Here is a 23,187-nt window from a genome sequence, read left to right on the forward strand (position 1 = left end):
ACGTGAGTCAAATGTGGTACATTTAATTGTTATGTTAAATTATTATCGTGAACAAATTTTTATAAAACATTAACATATAAGCTCTGGCATGTAAGCGTTTACGAGTTAGATTTCCCGAGAATCTTTATATGCGGTGATATCCAGAAACTAGACCTGTCCTATCCAGATTCGGTAAGGTTGTTTTCTATGTAAATTTGCTGCTATAAACCAATTTTCATCACGAAATATTGAAAATGATACCATTTTGCCATATAAAGACATAGTTTTCGTAAGAACGGTTATATGAGAGACCGCTTAAAAAATCGCCCTTACAACACTTCTTTTAATACAAATGCTCACAAAACGACTTTTCAAAAAAGAATATTGTATGAGAAGTAGCATTCAGAGCGCTCCGGTCCGTTCGTTTATGGATCGAAACAGGCCGATGTATCAACTTTCAGAAATTGTGATTAGTAGGTTGAACACACGAACACAAGACAGACAGATAGACAGACAAGCTTAGATCGATTCAGAAAGCGATTTTCAATTCATTGGTACGGTGAAAGGTGGCTTTACCTCAAGTCAGGTTATGTATACATTCGCATATCGGGTATAAAAATAGAATTGTCTGCAAAGAATACAACGAAATGTATGAAAATAATGAAAAAACATATAACTAGTAATAGATCTTCATTTGAAAAAAATTGCATTTCTTTTCTTTCGGAACAAATGTAGTTCTTCCGATTTCAAAATTTGCATTATTAACGATCACTTCTGTATGAATACTAGGTCTCGTAGATGCTATTATAATCAAAACTTGAATGGCTTACTTAATATAAAATTTCGCGATACTACATCCGATTAAATTAATTTAGTGCTTATAAAAAAAGATTCACTACGCAATTAATTACATCACAACATGTATATCCCCCAATAAGCATCTATTATGCGTGTTTATAAAAAAATATGCAAATCATACTAAAAACGAAAGCGAAATATGAGATTGTTTTTGTTTTAAGGTATTGCAGATCAATATCGATAGTTTTTTGAATTATGTCATAATACTCTGGCAATTTATTAAATTTATGTAATTATTGATTTTGAATAGCTGAGCACATATGAATCCGATATTAACTCAGTTGAGGCAATTTATAAATTTATAGCAGTATCGAAAACTATTTAGGTTTAGCTGAAACTTTTTCTATTGTGCTAATTATAAAGCCTTCATCCATAGTGCAATATGGAATCTACTTTGCTTGCAAAGAAAGCAAAAAAAAGATTTTGAAAGTTAACTACTTCTGCTATGCTAACTTCAATTTATTCAATTATTTTTCTATTACGCAAACACACACACGCACACACACGAGGTATAACGAGGTTATCGTTAAAGTAAAGGCGTGGCTAGAAGAGATGGGGCTAGAGCTAGCAGAGCATAAAACCGAGGCAGTGGTAATAAGCAGCCGGAACCGCATGGAAACATGCTGCATACCGGTCGGGCAACGCACGGAGCAATCTCCTGCTATGAAATACTTTGGCGTTAAGCTCGAACCTCGACTCAACTTTAAGCGCCACGTTGAGTACGCGCCTGAGAAAGCTGCCGTCATCTAAGCGTCGTTAGCGAGGATTATGCCAAATATTGGAGGCTCGAAATTCAATCGGAAAGTAACAGCCACAGTGATAACTTCGGTCTTAATGTATGGAAGCTAAGCAGAGCCAGTGAAAAATTGGAAGGGTTAACCCCCAGCAAAGAGGCCTGGAGCATCATACGAGACTTTGTAAGCAGAATGTTGAAAGAAGTACGGCGGCTTGAAAGACAGCGGGCGGAGAACTGAGGGAGTGGAAGCCAATAGTGTATTTCATTGAGGTCGCACCGTAGAAAGCGTGCTGACGACAACCGGCCTCCGCGAAGTAATACCTAACAATGGTGCCGCTGGGCAGGGTGGTGGAGGAAACGTGTGTGTGTGTGTGGGGGGGGGGGGGTAGGTTTTAATACATACGCGCTATGGATGGCAGATCGTGCATGCTGCTAGTAAGAATCAGCAGTATCTCTTGAAGATTTTCAACCTCAAGCTCGCAAAGAAAAAAATGAACTATACACACACACACACAAAATCTGATAAGAGTTCAAACTCAGACGAAGGCCATTTAAAAGAGCGATTATGGTCAGTAAGAAAAACTGTTCCCAGAATCTGATTAACGAGATAAATGAGGACCCATGGAGCATGGCGTATAAGTTGGTAATGAAGGAGTTAAAATATTCAGACCAGCCAAATTGTGCAGAATTTGTTGAAGAAATAATCGGCACCCTGTTTCCACGGAAAGCCGTATTAGTATCTGTGCTACTGATTGAGGTAAGAGATAATATTAATTTCACCGAACCTGAGAAGATTGTTGCCATTGCAAAGGAAATAAAAGGCAAGAAAGCACCGGATCCTGATGGCGTCCCAAAGTGCGTTATTAAGCAAGCCATGTTGGCAAGACCTGCTATGTGTGTGGGCACATTCAATACTCCCGGAGCGAGCACCCATCATGAGTTTTGCTGACGATATAGCGATAACTATCGTGGCAAAAAGGAGGGAATTACCACTAGAGCGAATAAAACCACCGACATGATTGAAAGGTGGTTTCTTCTAGGAAAAAGACTAGGAAGTAACTATCCAAGTGGGAGATATGAGGATATAGTCACAAGACGCCATTAAATACCTAGTCGTGATGATCGGCTGCTGACTTTCGTTTAAAAGGCAACTGCAATACACGGGCGAAAAGGCAGCGAACGTATCAAAGTCGCTGGCCCGATTTCTGCCAAAGTTTCGGGACCCTAGGCCAGACCGTAAAAGTTCCTCGCAGAAGCGGTAACTACGACAATAGTGTAACGTCATATAGCAGAAATGTTAAATCAGCATACCGGCTAAGCACTCTAAGGGCGTGCGCCGTATACCAGAGAGCGTCGGAAGGTGCGCCTTTGGTTATCGCTGGCGTGATACCAATTGACATGCGAGCTAAAGAGAATATGTACAGGGCTGAATTTCACAGATTGTCGGCTGAAGCTGCTAAATAGCGAGCAAAACATTCGATTCGTTGAAGACTGCCAGAAGCGCTGGAGCAGAGCTAGTAAGGGTAGATGGACGCACCGTCTCATACCAGATCTGCAATCCTGGGTGAATAGGCAACATGATGAGTTGGACTTTTATTTGACACATCTAATTAGCGGTCATGGTTGCTTTAGATCATATCTGTACAGGTTTAAAATAGAACAGAACCTATTCTGTAGTTTTTGTGAGTGCATCGAAGACGGTGAACTTGTTTTGTTTGTCTGTCCGAAATACCATAACGAACGACAGAGACTACAGACGGAAATGGGAGAGTGACCTCTCCCCGACAATCTCGCGATAACTATATTGCACGACCTGAAAATATGAAAGGCGGTAGAAGTGTTCGCCGCAAATATTATGAAAGAACAAAGACTAGAGTTGCGTCAACGTAGGCTCTTAAATAGTGCCTAAACGGCTACACTCCGTTTGAACGTATACTTGAAGGTCATGCCACTCGGTAGGAAATAGGAGCGGTGGTTTTTAGCGGGTTTAAGTCTCGCCTTGATGGGCGCCTGTTCATGCTTTTCCACCTCAAAAAAAAAAAAACAAAATTAATAAACTAACTTTAAAGATTACGTTAGTTAAAATCTTTTCTTCCGAAAGATATTTATACAAAATTTGCCTGCCGCAAGTATGGCATTAAGAACATTAAGCTAGACCAGCCAACCCAGTTGAATTCTGAAAGTGGCAGACCTTCACAGTTCTTAGAAAATCTTATTCTAAGTTGAAATAATATATGCACAAATACCGTTAGAAATATGATTAATCTTCTGCCGATTCTAAACGTTTGTTATAAAAAAAGAAATTATATGAAGAAATTTTTAAAATGAACTGTTGCTTTGATATCCTGAAAGGTGAAAGGGTATTGAGTTAGAATAAATTTTTTGGACATATAAGCCACAAATTTATTGGCTTAGTCCATCTCCATTCAACAAAAAAACCCAAAAAAAAAAAAAAAAATTTTTTTTCCTAGAGTTTCTGTTATGCGACTATACATAAAAGTTTAGATTTTAATGTTCTATTTTGCCTAAGCCATTCAAATTTTGTGCATGTATTTATTCAGAGAAATATAAAATATTATTATTGTTATTATTACAGGTTTTCTAAACGAACGAAATAAATTCATAAGTTAAAGAAAGACAAATAAAACTATAAGGGATCACGGCCCACTATTAAATACCCTGTACTAGTTTAAAGTCATTTATGTAACGACTTTCCAGAATAAGGCATACTGTAGCAATTGGTCGAAAAAACCGATCCAGATCATTTTTAATAGCACCCGTCTTTGAGCCATAACACATCAGCAAACCAAATTTCATCAAAATATTTCGCAAATTGCGATGTGGAAGTTAAACAATACATGGACAGACATCACAAAAATAGACAAGCTCAGATCGACTCAGAAAATGATTCTGATTCGAACGGTATAAGAAAAGGTGGGTCCTTCTAGGTTTCTGCACATACCTAATATATTCCGTGCGACAAGTGGTGGACAACTCTATACATTTATACATTTGAAACCTTGATGACGAAATTTTTGATGTGCTTTAGCAGCCTGAGCAATGAAAAGCTTTCATTACTTGTAATAAATGAAACGTAAACATTAAAAAATATTAAAAAACACGTTACTCTTGCGGCTATCCTCTTAATGCACTTAATAATTCCATATATTAATGATCGTTTTAATTATGAATACTCACCGGAAGTTAGGAATATTGTTGAGTAAAGTATCTAGCACTGTCACGTCACCCTTAAGAGGAGCATGGTTGGCTTCCAGTTCCTGTCTTATCGCATTCATGCTTAAGTTAAAAAGCCTCTGTATTTCCGTATTACCACGCACCCCATTCCTCTCTACAACAAAATTGATTATTAATATATTCAGAGAATTAAGTAAATGTTAATAATTTAATTTTACCCGGCCACAGCAGCACTAAACTTTGATACAGAGCAAGTTCGGTTTCAGTTAATTTTAAATCAGCAATCGACTTAGCTGTTTGAAAAATTCTTGAGACCAGTCGCATTTCCTCTGAGTCCGATGTATAAAAAGCTTCTTGCGGCAACATTACGTCGCCATAAAGCACAGCATTCTGTGAGAGATCTAACAAACGGGACATTCTTACAATTGCCAGCTCAAATGAACCGGTTTTCAATAAAAGAATCTATCATTAAAGAATGAAGAAAACATTATGTTTTGCATTAAGAAAATTGCACGAAATGTTAAAAAAAATGAATTGGAATTTAAATCAAAAGAGAATATCTTAAAATTTAGATTTAACCTGATCGTCTTGACTTAAACGCATAAATCCCGGTATTAATTTTGCAAACTCAATAATATTTTGTATCATTTGTGTAAGCTTTTCCGCACAGTCTAACCACAGTTCTTGCTGGCCCAAGTTTTTATAATACAAAATCCTTGAGATATCCTGCAATAAATGAATAAAAATTAATAATGGTCGACTAATTGTGATCACTCAGTCAAAAAATGCTAACCTGCGGTTTTCGAAACATTTCGTGTACTATTTCCAATTTGGTATTTGTGTTCGCATGAGCCTCGGCTAAGGTCTTAATTAAAACATCGTTTATGTCTCCATCTCCTAAACAAAAAATTGAAAATTTTGTTAAAAATGCTTTAACAACGACAGCATATCGATCGATACGAAAACATAGAAATTTGCTCCGAGGAGACGATATTTACGTTCCAAACAAATTTCGAGTGCTAACGCTTGGAAAATAATTTCAAAATTCAACCAAATCTCTCTTTCCAATGACGAAAATTTTAGCGTAAGGTGATAAAAAAATAAAATAAACCAAGAACCAAATTTTTTACAAGGTGTCTTCTTCGATGTCCTTTTTAATTAGGCTTGACAATTTCCCCTTCATCAATGCCAAAGATTATTAGGATCTCTGACAGTCTGATATGATCATTACTGCGTTTGCATCCATCTTTTCATTTTTTTTTTCTATGATCAAGCACTCAGGAGGTGTTCCTTCTTCGTGCGGGCGTGGTAATGATCGCGCGGCCTTATAGGAAGAGCAGTGTGAAGTGCGGGAATAGTGTTTGTGAACGTTCGATTTGAAAATCGAGACTTAAAGTACACCGGCAAATACAACTGCTGGTAGGTTACTTCAAAGGTAAGCGTTGTAGTTAAGAAACAGGTCGCGTTGTTGTATTGTACTCCATGACGAGTGGATGAGAATGCTGAGAAATCCCTTTAATCCTGTTGAAGAATTTAATTGATGGACATATGTCTTTTATTAGTGTGAAACACTTGTCCTGAATATATCTGCACATAAGTGCAACATAGCCCACTTTGCGCTGATGCTCAAGGAACAGTTCATGGCACACTTTCATCCCCCATGAGAACCTGACCCTTTCGCTTGTCCTCGTTTTTCTTATTTAGGCATGGATTTCTTATTTCACGCCAGAGTCATCATGTGCTGTAAACTGTCCCCTAAAAGTTTCTGTAAACTACGAAGTATTCGAATGAAACGACGAGAAAAAGGAGAAATATTTAAAAAGTGGAAATGTCCCAATAAAGCTGATATGTTTTCAGGTCCTTATACGGGCGAAAAATGATGATTATGATCTAATCTCTTATGTAACGATCGAACGTGTATTCAAGAATCAGCGAAACGAATTTTGTTACAAAAACAAAATTTCAAAATTTCCTTTCATCTGCTGACTGCAGCCCGCTGTAAAAAAGGTATTAATTATCACATAAGATCATATTACCGTGACTGATAAATTCAGAATCCATTATTGTACTTCGTGGTTCGTATGTAGTACTATCGACATAATCGGCAGATATATCGTAGGCCATTGTCTGTTGCGGCGTCACCGACGCAGAGTAGCCGTACGGACTCCCATAGCTGACTTCATTATTTGAATAGCTATAACTAGACAAATGAATTGAGTTAATTCGCTATTTACTTATAATAACATTATCGAGGAGACGTTGCCAGTTTTCAAGTTACCCGTTATAGCTGTGATGCAATTGATCACTGCTGGAAGGTGTTTGTATATCGAATACAGAGCTATCGGGCGCAGCATCGTTTTGAGCCCTCATCTGTGCTCGATGAAATCTCACCTCGTCTTCAACTTTTTCTCTTTGTTTTTTCGACATTCTACCGAATTTTACAGCTTAAAACGAAAGAATCGTTTTATAAAAGAAATTAAAAACTATTTCGAATATATTAAGATTAATATTAAAGTTTACCATCGCGGCTCATTCCCAATTTGAGGCACTTTTGCAGTCTACAATATTGACACCGATTACGGTTAACACGATCAACAACGCATTGCTTATTACGAGGACATTGATAATTAACTACCGAGCTTTGTGATCTGCGAAAAAATCCTTTGCAGCCTTCGCATGTTATAACTCCATAATGAACTCCAGATGATTTATCGCCGCAAACTTTGCATGGAATAATTTCAATTTGAGCTGTAAATAGAAAAATCAATTCATTTAAATTAACTTCTCTTTCAAAAGGATGGAATAATCAGTTTATAGAGAATTAAATTCGTTGACTTCCTTGGACTTGTAATCATATCGAAGATTCGTTTTTTAAAAGGTTTACACATTTGCTGCGATTATCATTTAATGTTGGCATCCTTTAGAAAAGTTAAGACAACGATTTTAATTTGTCACAAGACTTTTTCTTGTCCTAATTGGCTTTTGAATGCCTTCAAGCTCTTCTTCTTATACACGACACCAGGAAGGACGTATTAAGCAGATGTATGCAAAGCACAAAACGGCTTAAGATACTTGTTTCATCTTTCCTTTTTTTATCTAGAATAAATTCTTTGATAGATTCATTCCTGTCCGTCCGCCTGTGTATCTGATGTTTGTCCATTTATTTTTGTGCTCAACCTACATATCGCAATTTTCGAGATATTTAATGAAATTTAATATGTTGATCGAAATGAAAACTATGGTTGTGTTCCCTTTTACAATCACATAACACCTTATTTTCGACAAGAATAGGCATTATAGTGAATAAAGATTCGGCACTAAATACCCTACACCACTTTTTTGCTAAAGTTTTTCATACAACGACTTTTTTTGGGAAGTAGTGCAAAAAGTGGACCATTTCAATGTTATTCGTTCTTGAGCCAGGGCATCAAATTTCGTCCAAATAGCTTAAAAATTGCGCCATGTAGGTTGAACAAAATAATGTAAGACGTCTTAGATCGATTCACAAAGTGATTTTTAATGGAATTATGTAGTAAAAGGTGAGTACATTTCAGACCATTGTGAGTGTTCTATAAATCCTCACAAACTTAGTAAGTAAGTACCATAATACACTACTTACAAAAATTGGAAATATGAAAAAAAAATTGGACTTCGTTTATATCTTTCGGGGAAAATTGGTGAAAAATGTTACTTTGAAATAGGAAATATTCAAAAAAATTAAGATACGATAGGAGCATATTTTGAACCCATTATCCTATAAACCTTCCTAAAAAAAATAGATTTTTACATGATTACGGCATTTTTAATATTTTATGATAAGAATCGGTCCAAAGTAGCGATTTAACATATAACTTTACTGAGATAAATTTGGACCAAGCTGGTTTAGTTTTCAAGCCTCCTTTTTCCATAAAATTGTTCTCGTGAAAAAACGGAGTCTTAGTCGACAAAAAGGACTTTATTTTCCATAAGTAATGACGAAAACAGCTCGAGGATAAATATTTTTTGACAATAAAATTAATTGAACTACACTTGACCTAAACAGATTCATTTTCAGGATCTTCTCCCGTAGTTTATGAAAATCAAGCCTTTATACGCTGAAAAGTCTTAACTTTTCATATTTAATGACGAAAATAGGTAAAGGATATATAGTTTTTGACAAATAAAAAAATTACCTATGATAAATTATGAGCCTTGAGCCCACTTTTAGAACCCCTTTCCCATAAAACGGTTGCCTATAAAAGCGATCTAATTGCTTTCTTAAAATGAACGTTAAAACGAAACTACTTTTTATTTTGATAAATATTCGATACAACTAAGATTTATGCACGTTATTCAAAGGGAAACCACAACCTATCATATATACATGAAATAGATGAAACCAATTTTCGATCTAATTTACCCAACAGGGTATCCAATATTCATTTGCAATATATGAATAAATTCCAATTTACTGCTTTGGACTAACGACCTGAGATGATTGTACAAGAAACAGCCCAAGAGTGTTAAATTAAATCACAGTTGCTTGGAGGCCATACTATATTTTGATTTTTTGACATTATTACTTCACTAAACTAAGGAAATAAATCAACTGATGTTGGTGGCAGCATGTGCCACACTGAGCCAGATGCAAACGGTGCAGCCTGAAGTTGTTTAGATCGCCCGCATTCAATTCGAGTCATCAAAAGGTATCGGTTGCGTTTTCTTTTTACTATAACGGGGACCGATGATGCTACCAACACAGAAAGCAAAGCAAGTGAGCAAAGAGTTACTTTTGCAAAATATAAATCTTGTGTTGACTAGCTTCATGCGAAAAATCATATTCACTGAACCGTAGTGGTACGATTACGAGGATTGTAAGTTTGCAATAGTGCGTGAGATCAGTTTTTGTCGATAAAAAATTACTATAGTTTCCGATAGTCTACCATATAAGATTTTTTCAAAGAATCATCATAGTGTACACCAGTTGTGGTATAGGCTACATTAAATTTATGCGGACGTACGTAACAACGGGAAGGGCTTAAAATAGACCAACCATTTCTTAAACCTATCGATTCAGAATGATCTTCAGCTGTAGGTTAAAGCACAATTTTTGAGATATTTTGATAAATGCCAAAAAAAGTAAAGGACGAACGCTAACCGTATACACCGCCTTATTTTGAAAAGTAGTTATATGGAAAGGTTGAAATTTTCAAAATTTGTCAACATATTTCGGCAATCAGTAGTTTTTGAATATCACCGCATATAAAGATTCGCAGGAAATGTAAATCGTAAACCTTTACATACCAGAACTTACATGTTAATGTTTTATAAAAATTTGTTCACGATAGTAATTTATTTTTTTATAAGCACTAAATTAATTTAATCGGATGTAGTATCGCGAAATTTTATATTAAGTAAGCCATTCAAGTTTTGATTATAATAGCATCTACAAGACCTAGTATTCATACAGAAGTGATCGTTAATAATGCAAATTTTGAAATCGGAAGAACTGCATGCAATTTTTTTCAAATGAAGATCTATTACTAGTTATATGTTTTTTCATTATTTTCGTACATTTCGTTGTATTCTTTACAGACAATTCTATTTTTATACGCGATATGCGAATGTATACATAACCTGACTTGAGGTAAAGCCATCTTTCACCGTACCAATGAATTGAAAATCGCTTTCTGAATCGATCTAAGCTTGTCTGTCTATCTGTTCGTCTTGTGTTCGTCTACTAATCACAATTTCTGAAAGTTGATACATCGGCCTGTTTCGATCCATAGACGAACGGACCGGAGCGCTCTGAATGCTACTTCTCATACAATATTCTTTTTTGAAAAGTCGTTTTGTGAGCATCTGTATTAAAAGAAGTGTTGTAAGGGCGATTTTTTAAGCGGTCTCTCATATAACCGTTCTTACGAAAACTGTGTCTTTATATGGCAAAAATGTATCATTTTCAATATTTCGTGATGAAAATTGGTTTATAGCAGCAAATTTACATAGAAAACAACCTTACCGAATCTGGATAGGACAGGTCTAGTTTCTGGATATCACAGCATATAAAGATTCTCGGGAAATCTAACTCGTAAACGCTTACATGCCAGAGCTTATATGTTAATGTTTTATAAAAATTTGTTCACGATAATAATTTAACATAACAATTAAATGTACCACATTTGACTCACGTAGATCTATTTCTTGGACCATATTCCTTATAAAATTCCTCATGAATAGTAACCCCTTCAGAAAAAAGCTTAAGTTGAAATATTTTATGATAAAAATTGGTTCATGGCAGCAATATAGCAAAATAATTATAATTTGTTTCCATATTCCGGCTTTTCAGAATAGGGCGTTATATGAGGAGTGGTCAAAAAAGTGGACCGATGCGAACAATTTTGAAGGGCGTTCGTGGTAGGGCCAAAGTACGCCTGTGTACCAAATTTCACCAAAGTATCTCAAAAATTGCGACCTGTAGCTTGAACACAAATTTACATGGGCAGACATCAGACCGGCAGACAGGATTACATCAATTCAGACTACGATTCTGAATCGATCGGTAGAGAGTTTGGATCACATAACTATTTTTTTATACGCTACCTTATAACGAGTGAATAACTGTAGTAGGCGATGTTGTATGAGGTATCTGATGAGGTATCGATCTTGCCTGACTATAATGTTCTTACTTGTTTTTATATTTTATCATTTTACTAAAAAAGGTTCTATTTTCGTGGGGTGGATTACATCAGAGAGAGTTCAGAAACTTGCCACAGCGAAGCAAAATTTTCCAAACCAATTTAAAATTTCGAAATATTATTATAAAGCAAGTTATATTCAGAAATTTTGAAAATTGCAATTACTTTTCATTCGTCCTTAGGATTTCATACAAATATCTCAAAAAGTGCGATTATAACTTAAGCATAAAATTAGATGGACGGAGAGGTGACGGACCGATAAACCGACAAGCTTTGATTGACTTGCAAAATGGTTCTGAATCGATCGGTGGAATAAAAGGTGGGATTGGTCTATCTTAAGCCCATCTAGGTTTTACATGCGTCCACCTAAACTTCCTTACCCATCCTTATTTTAGAAAGCTAAAAAAAGTAAATTTTAATAATCCACCACTTTGAAAGGACTTCCAAGGTTTTTACCAAATTTGAGGCCGATATCTTCATTTTTGTGAACAGAAGAATTTTATCACAAACGTCACACCTCAACACGGGGTGGAACCAAGCTATCCGCCATTGTGGTGAAAGAAACGTCGCTGAAATAAATATTTTCAAGGAGATCGACAAGGTATGGCACGATGTATCTGCGAACGGACTTCGTTTGATGCCGACAACATTTGCACAAGTCGGAATAATCGTTCGATAAACAGTGTAATCGGCGCATATTCCTCGAGCTGCTTAAGTGCGTGTATACGAAAAAGCTCCTTTTTTTCTTATTTTCTGTTTCTGACGCTCATTAACAACCACCTGTGTGTGAAAAAAAAACCCGTTTACTCACTGCTAACAACTACACATTTTACGACCCGTTATCCCTCGCCAAGAGATCATATAACATCGAACTACAAAACAAATACTGCACGATAAGAGGCACACTTAATAAAGACATCGTAAAAATATTCTACGGTAAACTTTGACGCCACGAAAGTCCATTGCCATATCTTAATAAATGGACAATGATGGACAACACCCCTCGCTTTTGATGGTTTCAATGTAAAATAATCAACAAATCTGGTCATGCGAATACAAAATTATGTTGATTGAGTATACCTATATTCAAAGTGTCAAAAGCGATGTAAGAAATATTTCGCTGTAACCAAAATCCACAAGATTTATGCTGTTTATATCGGGCCAATATTAGAGTACAATTTATATGCGGGAGTACTTACATCCTCCCTAGAGTCTCCTGACTGCGTACAAGGAAAAGCTTAGAGGCCTGTTGGGAGTGGGAATGCGTTCAAATCCTCAGTACTCTTAGCGGTTAGCATAATGTGGACTATGTTGTGCTTACAAATAAGTATATGTAGGGCAAGCTTTCCGCGCGGATAAATAAAAATTTGTGCGGCAATCAACTCTTTTAATAGGATCAAACGATTTTCTCAGCGCAGATACCGCATGACATATTACCGCCACTTATCGTTCTTCAACAGCAACTATTCCAGATGTATCCACTTCCTAATCAAACGTACAATGCTCCTCTCTTTCTTCTCTCCCCACCTACAAGCCTTTTTGGACTCCGCCGTACCAACATGCCTAGAGGACATTCCCTGAGTAGTCAAAGAAAACCAAAAAGTTGCGTAGAATCGATCCAAAATTTCATACTGATCAAGAATATATTCCTGTATACTTTATGGGATCTCTTTTTTCAGGCTATCGCGAATGTTCTTCGACGGTCGATAAAATAATGATCGTTCATCACAACAACTTCTTTCTAGAGTTTTTAGCTTTCACTGATTGACTGATTATATAATAATCACTTGCCCAAATTCCGACAGATGTCGTCCACCTTTATAGTTTTCAAACGTGTCAAAAGTTGTGCATTAAGCGAAATGTGAAATTTTGTACAAGCCTTTAACAAGATTATTCATGAAAGTAAAGAGCACGAAGTGCAATTAAATTTGGAGAAGAAAGTAGAAGAACATGGATCTTTCATATATTTTCCGTCGCGAAACTATAACATCGCAGATAACATATACAGGATATGTTAGAACCGTATCAAAACTCTCATTGCAGACACTGTGATCATTACCATGCCGAGGGAAAAACGGTCTTGAATGATGGAAAACTCTAAAAAGTATACTATACGACCGAAAAGTATACTATACGACCGGAAAGTATACTATACGACCGAAAGAAAGAATTCGTGTAAAACAAGTGTATTGGCAAACCGTGTTATTTACAAATCGTGTAAGAAACCGGGTAAAGGAGGAGTCGATGTACATGCTTCACGCTTGTGTTTTCATGCCGGTCGGTTTCTATGGATGGAGACTTTAATCGACCTTTCGAACCACGAAGTTCGAGCAACGAACTACTCGAAGCCGGCAGTGCAAGTTGCAACAAATGGCTTGAAAAAACTTTTTAGACTAAAAACGTCACATTGCTACGTCAAATGCCGTATAGTCCTTATTTCGTACTTAAAAAGTTCTTCCTATTCTCAAATGCATAGAAAATATTGCATGAATAATTATTTTTGACGCCACACACGATAATGTTTAGTTGATATATTTGCAGACCATGTTTTGTCGATAAATGGTTCGTGGAAAGTTTCTTTCGCTTTACAGTGTACGCATGCATTCATATACGTATATAAGACAAAAGTATTAAAGTCTTTTCAATGTATTTAAATTTTTTTAATTTACTACAGCGACATAGAATCAACTATAAGTTTTTAATTCTGGATAAAATTGCTCCGCTTCGTCGCTACAAAAAAAAAAAAAAAAATGCATTACATTGTCCGAAAGTTAATATGTTGAAATGATAGGATATATACTTGTATGTTTTATATATGTATTAATATATGCAAATATATATGTATGCATACATATGCATATGTATATAATAAGTATATATGTAATATATATACATATAGATATATATTAGTTCTGACCCACTTTCTTTCTAACGGTGCAATGTAAACAAAGACGAAAAAGAAAAGCATTCAAGAAAAACATGCCCCGACATACCATCACGTACAATGTACAGATATACGTGTAATCTATTCAACACATGGATCACTAATGTACATAAATATAAATGTATGCGTTCTAGCATAAGAACATCTACACAACTATATATATATATATATAAATATATATATACATGTTTTTACATATAAGCAGTTCAAAAATTACCGTTTGACGATGCGCATATGTATGTGTGCCCATAGGTTTGTGGCTATGCATGCGATGTATGTGTGGGCATTAAATGTATATTTGCGCTGGTGTTCATACATATTCCCAGTGTTTATGCATGAAAATGCTATGCATGCACACAAACAAACATAATTACTGGCTGGATAGCCAGCCAACTTGCTATGGATAGTGAATAGAGAAATAAAAACAAAAACGAAAAAGTAGAAATGCAAGGAAAAGAAAGCAAAGAAAGAAAGAAACCCGAAAAATACTCACGTAACACAAAACTTAAACATGAGATAAAAAAAAAGAAAAAAAAAGTAACGAAAATGTGTAACACAATGAAATAATACCGAACACAGAATAAACAGCTGAGGGGTGAGAGAGCTTTATACAACAATAATCGACAACCGACACAGCCGACAGCCGACTTATAGCCGCACTCACGCATATAAACCAACGTTCACGCGTACGCTCGCAAACGGTCGGAATATTATTGTAAGGTATATAGATACATAACAAAATAGTGATTATATGTGTGCGGTTGTTGTGTTGCTTTACCAATCATCCATCGTTCATCGTTATTGCACAAGCAGAGCACAAATATTTGAAAAACACATCGGCTATATTCGTATAGAGGCTTCGTAAGTGGGTCAACGCGTTGTAGGGTCATTGCACCATAGAGAGCGAGAAAACAAGCAAAGAGGCAAACGAACAAACCAGCAGCAACAATAGCACAAGTACTGTTTTAGCTGTTGGCTGGCAGTTGGCACGTCGTATTAACGCATAAGCATAAGTTTCACACACAGACGGACGGAGTTTCCCGACCGAGGCGCGACAATTGCGATAAGCAGCAACCAAACCGCTTTAAAGTATGGATAGTAAGTGAGAACGCATTACGTCAGATCTCAAATTGACTCTCTCTCTCTCTTTCTCTGTTTCTTTCATTCTTCTCTCTCTCTTTCACGGGTACATTCTTTCTCTTCATTACGTCAAAGTTACAAAATATTTCTCTTTATTTTTTATTTTGGTTTATATTTGTGCTTTTGTGCTCTTTCTTTAGAAAAACAAATTTTTCCTTATTTAATATTTTTATTGCTTTATGGATAGGAGGGATTTTTCCTCACTGTACTCGTGTCCAACAAATAAATTTTGTAAAATTCCTAGCTTTACTAAGAGAATGAAATATATTTTGGTTTTATTCTGTTTTTGTATTTGAGTTTATAAAACTCTTCTATGCAAGAAATCGTTTGCAGAAGCATTATTTATATTCATGTTATAGATATCAAATAAAAAAAAAAATTATATATATATTAAGGAAGTAGAATTCATCTTTTATTAAAAAAAAATGTTATATTGCACTTCTGTTAAATGTTCCTTACGAAAGAGTGCTGCACAGCTTTCTACTACCAACCTCTCAAAAAGTTAAGACAAAATTCAAACTTTAATGTAGTGGAAGGAATCGTTAGATTTTCTTAAACTTAGTAAACCGAAGAAGCTCACACGCCAGGTAATCTATGCATTTAGTCCCCCCTCTTGTATAGGAAATCCTAAGTGAAGTCTCAATTCATAATGATATTTGAAATCTGGTATTGTCTTGCGCTCCGTAAAATAATAGCGCGCCCAGAAATTGTTAGAAATACTTAGGAGGTATAATATAGACTTTTTAGCCTCTTCTCAGGCCTTCTTCTTCTTCAAAAGTTGAGATAGAAATGATTTACTTCACATAATTTGTCTTAATAGCGATGGACTAAGGAGTACAATATGAACGTCTTCTTCGACCTTTTTCTTTTTTATTGTCTTATACGATCGAAAGAAATATTCTTTCGCGATAATCCAAGGAGACGCGATGATTGAAGGTTATCATATACTGAATCTTTCACTTGGAAATAAGTTTTTTTTTTACCCTTAAATTATTTAGATGAATTTTCCAAGCTTATATAGTCTCTCTTTATCCAATTTGACATGACAATATCTATTGTTATATTGTTCCCCTCCTAACATTTACTTATTATATTTTTGGATACATTGTAAAACAAAAATGTAACAAAAGATAGAGATAAAAATAAAATCATCAAAAAGATTTCATTGCAAGTCGAGTGTTTTATGGGGATTGAAAAGTGATTTTTCCATTGCCACCACCTAAAACTTTATTCTTGTCGTGTTGACCGTATTTCCAAGGCCTTCAATTCTCGATCGATTGACTTCAATGGTCAGCTAACGATTTATATAACAGTAATTACTTGCGGTATTTTTTAATTGGTTAACTGCCACCAACTTTACAGTCAACTTTTGATCAGTATTTTCGACAAAAAAAAAACAAATCAAGGAAATCTTTATATCTGACGCCATGTGTACGGCTACATTAAGCTTCTGCGGATGTATGCGCTACGGACCGCACCAACCAAAGACCACTATTTGTTATTCTTATCGATTCAAAATCAATTTCTAAATTCATTAAAAAATACCTGTCCGTCTGTCCGCCGATCCACGTTCATTTTTGTCTAATCTGCAAATTGCACTTTTTGAGTTCTTATGAAAGAATTCTGTTGAAGATGACCTTATAATGCCATCCTTAACATAATTGCTATATAGAAACAACTTGCAAAATTTAATATTTTCTGACATTGATCGGTGAAACATAGTATCTTGCCATTTAAAATCAATGTGGAATCACTTGGACGGAATGGGATCGTTGGTTGAAGTCCCTAGCATTAAAACCTTTTCACAAAAAATACGGTCCTTATGAGATAACAAGGTTTGCAATTACTTCAAAATGGTTATGTATGTATATCACATACGCCTTGCTAAATTTTAAACTCATTCGATTTTTTTCCAAACTACTATTGAATCCATCGGTATAACAAAAGGTGGGTTTATGTCAGCTCTCTCTGGGGATTGGATACCTTCGCACGTACTTAATAAACTCTTGCGGGGAATAATAGCAAAATAAGAATTATTTCTCGCCTATAGGAGCACCGTCAAATAGTTGCTGTAAAAAAAAAATGGTTTCCTTGCATTGTGTTTTTTCAAAGAATTACTAAAGAAAAATTTTTTTTTAAATATCACAGCATTTGCTTATGCAAACGGTTGTAGAAAATTTTTTTGCAATGAAATTTTATTAAATTTTTCTAAACGAATTTGTTGTTATCATGGCAGCGTAACCTCTTAAAAGCACGTATCATCATTTTACATTACATAGGTTAAGATCACTTTTACATCGATTACGATAAATAGCTTTTCGCTTTACTTAAGTTTTTTACGGTATTTGCTATCAAAAGCATCTTTTCACAAAGGTTTTCTTTTTTACGTTAATTGCTGTGTTGTTGTGGGCAAACTTCGATCTACGCAATTAAAGTAGAAATACATGTGCACAACGTCAGCCTTCTTTCTCAAGCATGCTGTGTCACTAAAGATGCCAACAATAGAAACACAGACACACAGATATAACTAAATCGATTCAGCACTTGATATGAATATGAAGTCCGTAATGTCGATCCTTAGAATTTCCAGAGGAAACCGCAAGACGTGGATAGACGAACAAGCTGAAGCGGAATCTTATGCTAAACAAAAGTATATAAGCTTCATGGACTTTACTATAACTTTTCACAGTTGTGACGAAGGAACTCAATGATGATCTTTTTAGCTCTTTACGCTACCTAACAATCGCTGAAACCTACATTTTGGTATTAAAAATTGATAAGTGAACATAACTGAAACCGAAAACGGTGTAAATTGTATAAATCTCATGGGCTATCCGAGACTAGGTTTGCAGTTCTTCCACAAGCTCAACAATCAAATTATTATTTATCCACCTGGGACTTCCATGGGTGGTTATGCGTAGTAATTTTATTAACTGATACAGTTAAGTCCTCTATGATGCGACGCTTTTTATTAACGTCTTTTCCATAATACAGAGTGAAAATTAAGACAATTCTCCTACAATCCATGTCCTTGTAAAACGTTTTTCTCATAAGAACATCACAATAACTCAAATGGATTGAAATATTTACCTGAATCTATGGCTGCACTTAGTCCATTAGTTCACTATTCATTTCTGATATTTATGGATTGTTCCCAATTCTCGTTGTCGGATACTAAAGCACTGTTTTTTTTTTTTAATTTATCACTTATTCCTAAGATTGCAGATCAAGCGAATCGAACGAATTCATTCAATATGCAACACTTCTGAGCTCCTTATAACGGGATTTCCATATAACGCGGCATCGTTTAAAATGGTTGATCTTAATTCTATGTTTCGGTTAACGCAATTTTGCAAACTTGAATTAATTCCTCGCTTACTATAATGCGTTTTCCATGTAAGACGGGAATCAAGTAATTGTATTATAGGAGACTCGACTGTAATATAAAACCCCATTTGCTTAGCGTGTGTGTGATTTGCTCATTTTTGTTCAGATTTGTAATAACTATAAAGACGAGCATTATCTATCACAAAAGTAATGCTAGATGCACTTAAAAATTATTGTGCCTTGAAAGTTGAAATTCGCTTTTAATATGCAATAAAGTAAAGTAAAACATTCTCTTTGCTTGATAATGTTGAGGTTATGTTACGACTTTCATTTGAACTTTTTTTCGAGTTTTTCATTTTTTATTTATTTATTTCTTTCTGTGTTACTTTGAAGCTATATTATGGCATTTCTTTTGCATTCCCGTCTCGCTATTTAAAAACAAAATGTATCTGCTTGAAACTTTTGAGATTATGTTCATGTGAATTTTTTCAATTTTTCAATTTATGTTTTATACTTCACGTTTTCAAGATTTGATTTAAAATTTTCCTACTTAAAGAAGGAATTTTTTTCGTGTGAATCCTTTGAGGTTATGCTATGACATTTTGCGTTGCGTTCTTTTGATTTTGCCCGTTTGCGATTTGTTAAAAACATTACCAAGTAAGAATCTATTGTAATCTAATAAACCTTTTTTGTTTTTTAGATTCTCACGCAATCAAATGAAATCCATTTGGACAAACTTATTCTGTTTGAGAATCCTAGTCTCCAATCTTGCAAAAGCGGAATATTTAATACCCACTGAAAAATTTTAAAAATTGTAACATTTACAACACTAACATTCTATGTGACGTTGCGATGCCTGTTGACTGCTCTACACATTAAATTGCTAAGGACGCATAAGCGCCGAACTTTAAATCAATAAGTTTCTGGCTTATGCGCATAAAATAGACATTAAAATATGCATGGCTATCTAATTATTAGTTGGTCTAAAAAATATTAAACTTTCTTCAATTTCGTATTCAATTATCAGAGATATCCCTCGCAAGGGCTTAACATTTTTTCGATCAGAAATCTAATTATATTTATATTTGATCATCGCCATATTCTTAGTATATGTATGTGTGCGTGTGTGGTATGCTTCAAAGACTACGTTCTTGCACTTACTGTCACAGCGTTTTCTAGACTAACCAATCTGTTCATCTTTGATGCGAATGTTAATGTACCCTGCGTTAACATAAAAATTGTATAAACTACAAAAAAAAAAATAATAATAATGTGAAAATTAAAGTCATTTTTGCAGAGAAGAGGTCCAGCGAAGCATTGGCAAAAATATTGTTTGTTGTGGGAGCGATAAGACAAAAAACGCCTATAGCACCTTACAATGGGGCAGAACATAGAATACAGAATGCAGAATGTAAAAAATACATGTATGTTTGCATTGTGTGGTATCCGTTTCGGATTTTTCTGAACTACAATATAAGTTGAATGAATATACACATCTATGACCATATATCGTTGTGTTGTTGCTTGTTTTTTTTTTGTCTAATGCTATGTGCACGAGTATGTACTCAATCATGTCAGGCCGGCATTTATGCATATATGTACACATATAAATACGTATATATGAGTGATTTAAGCAAAATACAACTTTAAACTCTAATGTTTAAGATATTTTCTGTAAAAATGTACACATAAAATATATATATATTTACATACATACATACACATATACATATACACCATATATACGTATATATATATGTATACATGTATATATGTATATATATATATATATATATATATATATGCGTATATATAAATACATACATATATGTGTACATGAACACTGTATTAGCGATGGTGGCAACAAAGTACAAATGTTGTTTTCATTTTGTTATTTTTCTTCTAACTAATATCCGTCCTTGGCTCGTCTGTTCAACTTTGTCCTACTTTTTCATTAGTTGGCTCTAACAAAAACAACAATAAAAAAAACAGAAAAAAAAATTACAACTCAGTACAATCGACGGCGTACACACGTCGCACTATAAGTGCATACAAATATATGTTATTATGTGTCTATGTGTTTATGTGTTTATGTGTACTATGCATTTGTATATTTCCAATATGTTTGTTTGCATTTGTACACACACAAAACGAACGAAAAGTGTAGAGGCATGCACTCAGAAGAAAAACAAGTATCAACACGTCTGTGTGTGTGTGTGTCTATGTGTGTGTTTGACAGTGCAATGTATATATAAGCATACATATATATATGTACATTTATGTATATACGTATATTATATTATAGCAAAGCAAAGGTATTGAATCTCAAACTCACGAAAAAAAAAGAAACAAAAAACAAAAAAATTGAATGTTAAGCAGAATTAAGTTCTTTTTTAATTAGAAACTATTTTGTGGACCGGCTTACAAATAAATAGAATCTATTATCACAAGTTGACTGCGTTTTGCAGATTAGATAGGCAGGTAAGACAAATAAAAATTATTATTAAATCCTAGAGCCTTTGTTGTGTCATCTCTATCCCCTTTGCACTTCATCAATAAATTATTAAGTAATTTATTCAATTTTCATTTCCATTTTATTACATAATTTCAGTTTAAATTCTATCTATATGTGTATGGAAGAATTCAAAAAAATATTAAGCCTACCGTCAGATACATTAAATGCTATTTGAGACTAAGACGTCGAGATGAACGTATGAAATATATGTATATTAAAAATATATAGTGTACAGTAAGTATTTAAATGTTCGTTGACATGAAACTCGCAACAAATGCTACCCGACATCTATGCCTTTATGGCGACGGTGACAGTTTTAATATATTAAAACCAAGTCAATAATAAAAAACAAAAGAGAATAGTTTTTGCTCATTGGTTCGTTTTTGGCGACAGAATCGAACGCAACTTGCGATATGTGCCATCAAGCATGGTTTTTCTCTCTTTCGGGGGCATATTGTGCCTTATAAAGACCTATCGCTGACTTCATTTAATTCCCAAATTCTGTGCCACACAACAAACAATGAATAATCAATAAAAATTTATCAACTCTCGCTTAAAAAAAGGAGGTTGCCGAAATGGCAAGACTGTCAGACTTTTCTTACTCTGATAAGAATCTCTGCAGAAGACCTCAAGAATATGAGAAACCGAGTCTTCTTACCCTCTTCTATCTCCCGTCCGCTATTAGAGCAGGACGACGCAACCCTCTCTGGGGAACACTGTTTGATAAGAGATTATGACAAAATGTCCTGGGTAAAAATATGGAAAATATTAAAAAGCGTATTAGCCATTCGAGCCGATTTCGTTTTCGTTTCTTTTGCTCTTGTAACAAGACGACACAAATCCGTCAGCGGAGAATTACTTGGTGGTCTTACAAATATTTATCATACGAATATGCAGAATGTCAGCAGGTGCATTAGATTACCTTTCATGTAGTCTGCATAGTCCTTATCTTTCTCCACATGTTACTCTGGGCATTCCGAAAAGGGATAAAAATAGAGTCACAACCAATCTTTTATGATATTCGTGCTTACGAGTGGTTAACGCAACCCCTCTTACGACCTTTAATAGCTAAGTTTAGTGAATATAACAAAATGTAACGAGAAAACGAGGTGGGGATAAGAAAGACAGCCATGGAATTCGTTTATTTTTGATTGGAAGCATACAAAGCCGGTTAAATATTAAAATAGATACTGAAACGTTGTGAAGAAATATTTCACAGCTGGAATGGCATACAGATCTGAATGCTGATAGAAACTATCATAAACTTTTCTTCAAATAAAATTGAGAGCAGCAAGGGAATAATAGACACTACATGGCTACTTAACAAAACTACGTCCTTTCTCTTTTTTTTTCTTTACAAGACCACTCATTCAGGGAGTATCTCTTGTACGCGTAACATGATGACGGTTACAAAAAATTAAGCAGAGAAATAGAATGGGAGTGGCAACGGCCCAGGGTGTTAGTGCGCAGTGATGAGTCGTATGACTTTAATGACGGCGCTCAACCAACCAAGCTCTGCTGCGCTGAGATTTGAAATTGATGTGAACATAAGTTCGGTAGCCGCAATTTTTTCCTGCTCGGCTACTCGTGTGGATCTCTTGAATTTTATGTGCAGATCTGACACGAACTTAACCGGTCATCTAATAAATAACCAAAATTTACTGAAAAATGTTTCGGGTAACATGATAAAAAAAACTTTATTTAGACCGTTTTTGATATAAGTTGCAAATAGGTGAGTTTACTTCTCTTTCGACACTTCTTTTTTTCTAAATAGAAAAAGCTTTTCATTTAGTTTTAATCGCTTCATACCTCCGCA

At 34.9% G+C, this 23,187-nt stretch overlaps 2 protein-coding genes across 3 annotated transcripts in view; one reads left to right on the top strand and one right to left on the bottom strand.

Moving 5' to 3' along the window:
- Positions 1–4,736: 4,736 nt before the first annotated feature.
- The window catches only part of LOC119640899 (probable nuclear hormone receptor HR3), a 41,435-nt gene continuing 22,984 nt past the window's right edge, over positions 4,737–23,187 (bottom strand). For both annotated transcript variants that reach the window (XM_038039202.1, XM_038039205.1), the window contains exons 2-8: positions 7,289–7,516; positions 7,047–7,212; positions 6,805–6,968; positions 5,562–5,665; positions 5,348–5,494; positions 4,987–5,230; positions 4,737–4,922 (exon numbers count right to left, since the gene is read on the bottom strand). In XM_038039202.1, the coding sequence (XP_037895130.1) occupies positions 4,768–4,922; positions 4,987–5,230; positions 5,348–5,494; positions 5,562–5,665; positions 6,805–6,968; positions 7,047–7,212; positions 7,289–7,516 (1,208 nt within the window). In that variant the 3' untranslated portion in view covers positions 4,737–4,767. The remainder of the gene's footprint in view (positions 4,923–4,986; positions 5,231–5,347; positions 5,495–5,561; positions 5,666–6,804; positions 6,969–7,046; positions 7,213–7,288; positions 7,517–23,187) is intronic.
- Positions 21,133–23,187, top strand: part of LOC119640898 (histidine decarboxylase) — a 58,505-nt gene continuing 56,450 nt past the window's right edge. The window contains exons 1-2 of the mRNA XM_038039201.1: positions 21,133–21,337; positions 22,733–23,103. The gene's annotated coding sequence lies outside the window, so the exon portion shown is untranslated. The remainder of the gene's footprint in view (positions 21,338–22,732; positions 23,104–23,187) is intronic.

The sequence above is a fragment of the Glossina fuscipes genome, unplaced genomic scaffold (assembly GCF_014805625.2).
Source record: "Glossina fuscipes isolate IAEA_lab_2018 unplaced genomic scaffold, Yale_Gfus_2 133, whole genome shotgun sequence".
Taxonomy (NCBI): domain Eukaryota; kingdom Metazoa; phylum Arthropoda; class Insecta; order Diptera; family Glossinidae; genus Glossina; species Glossina fuscipes.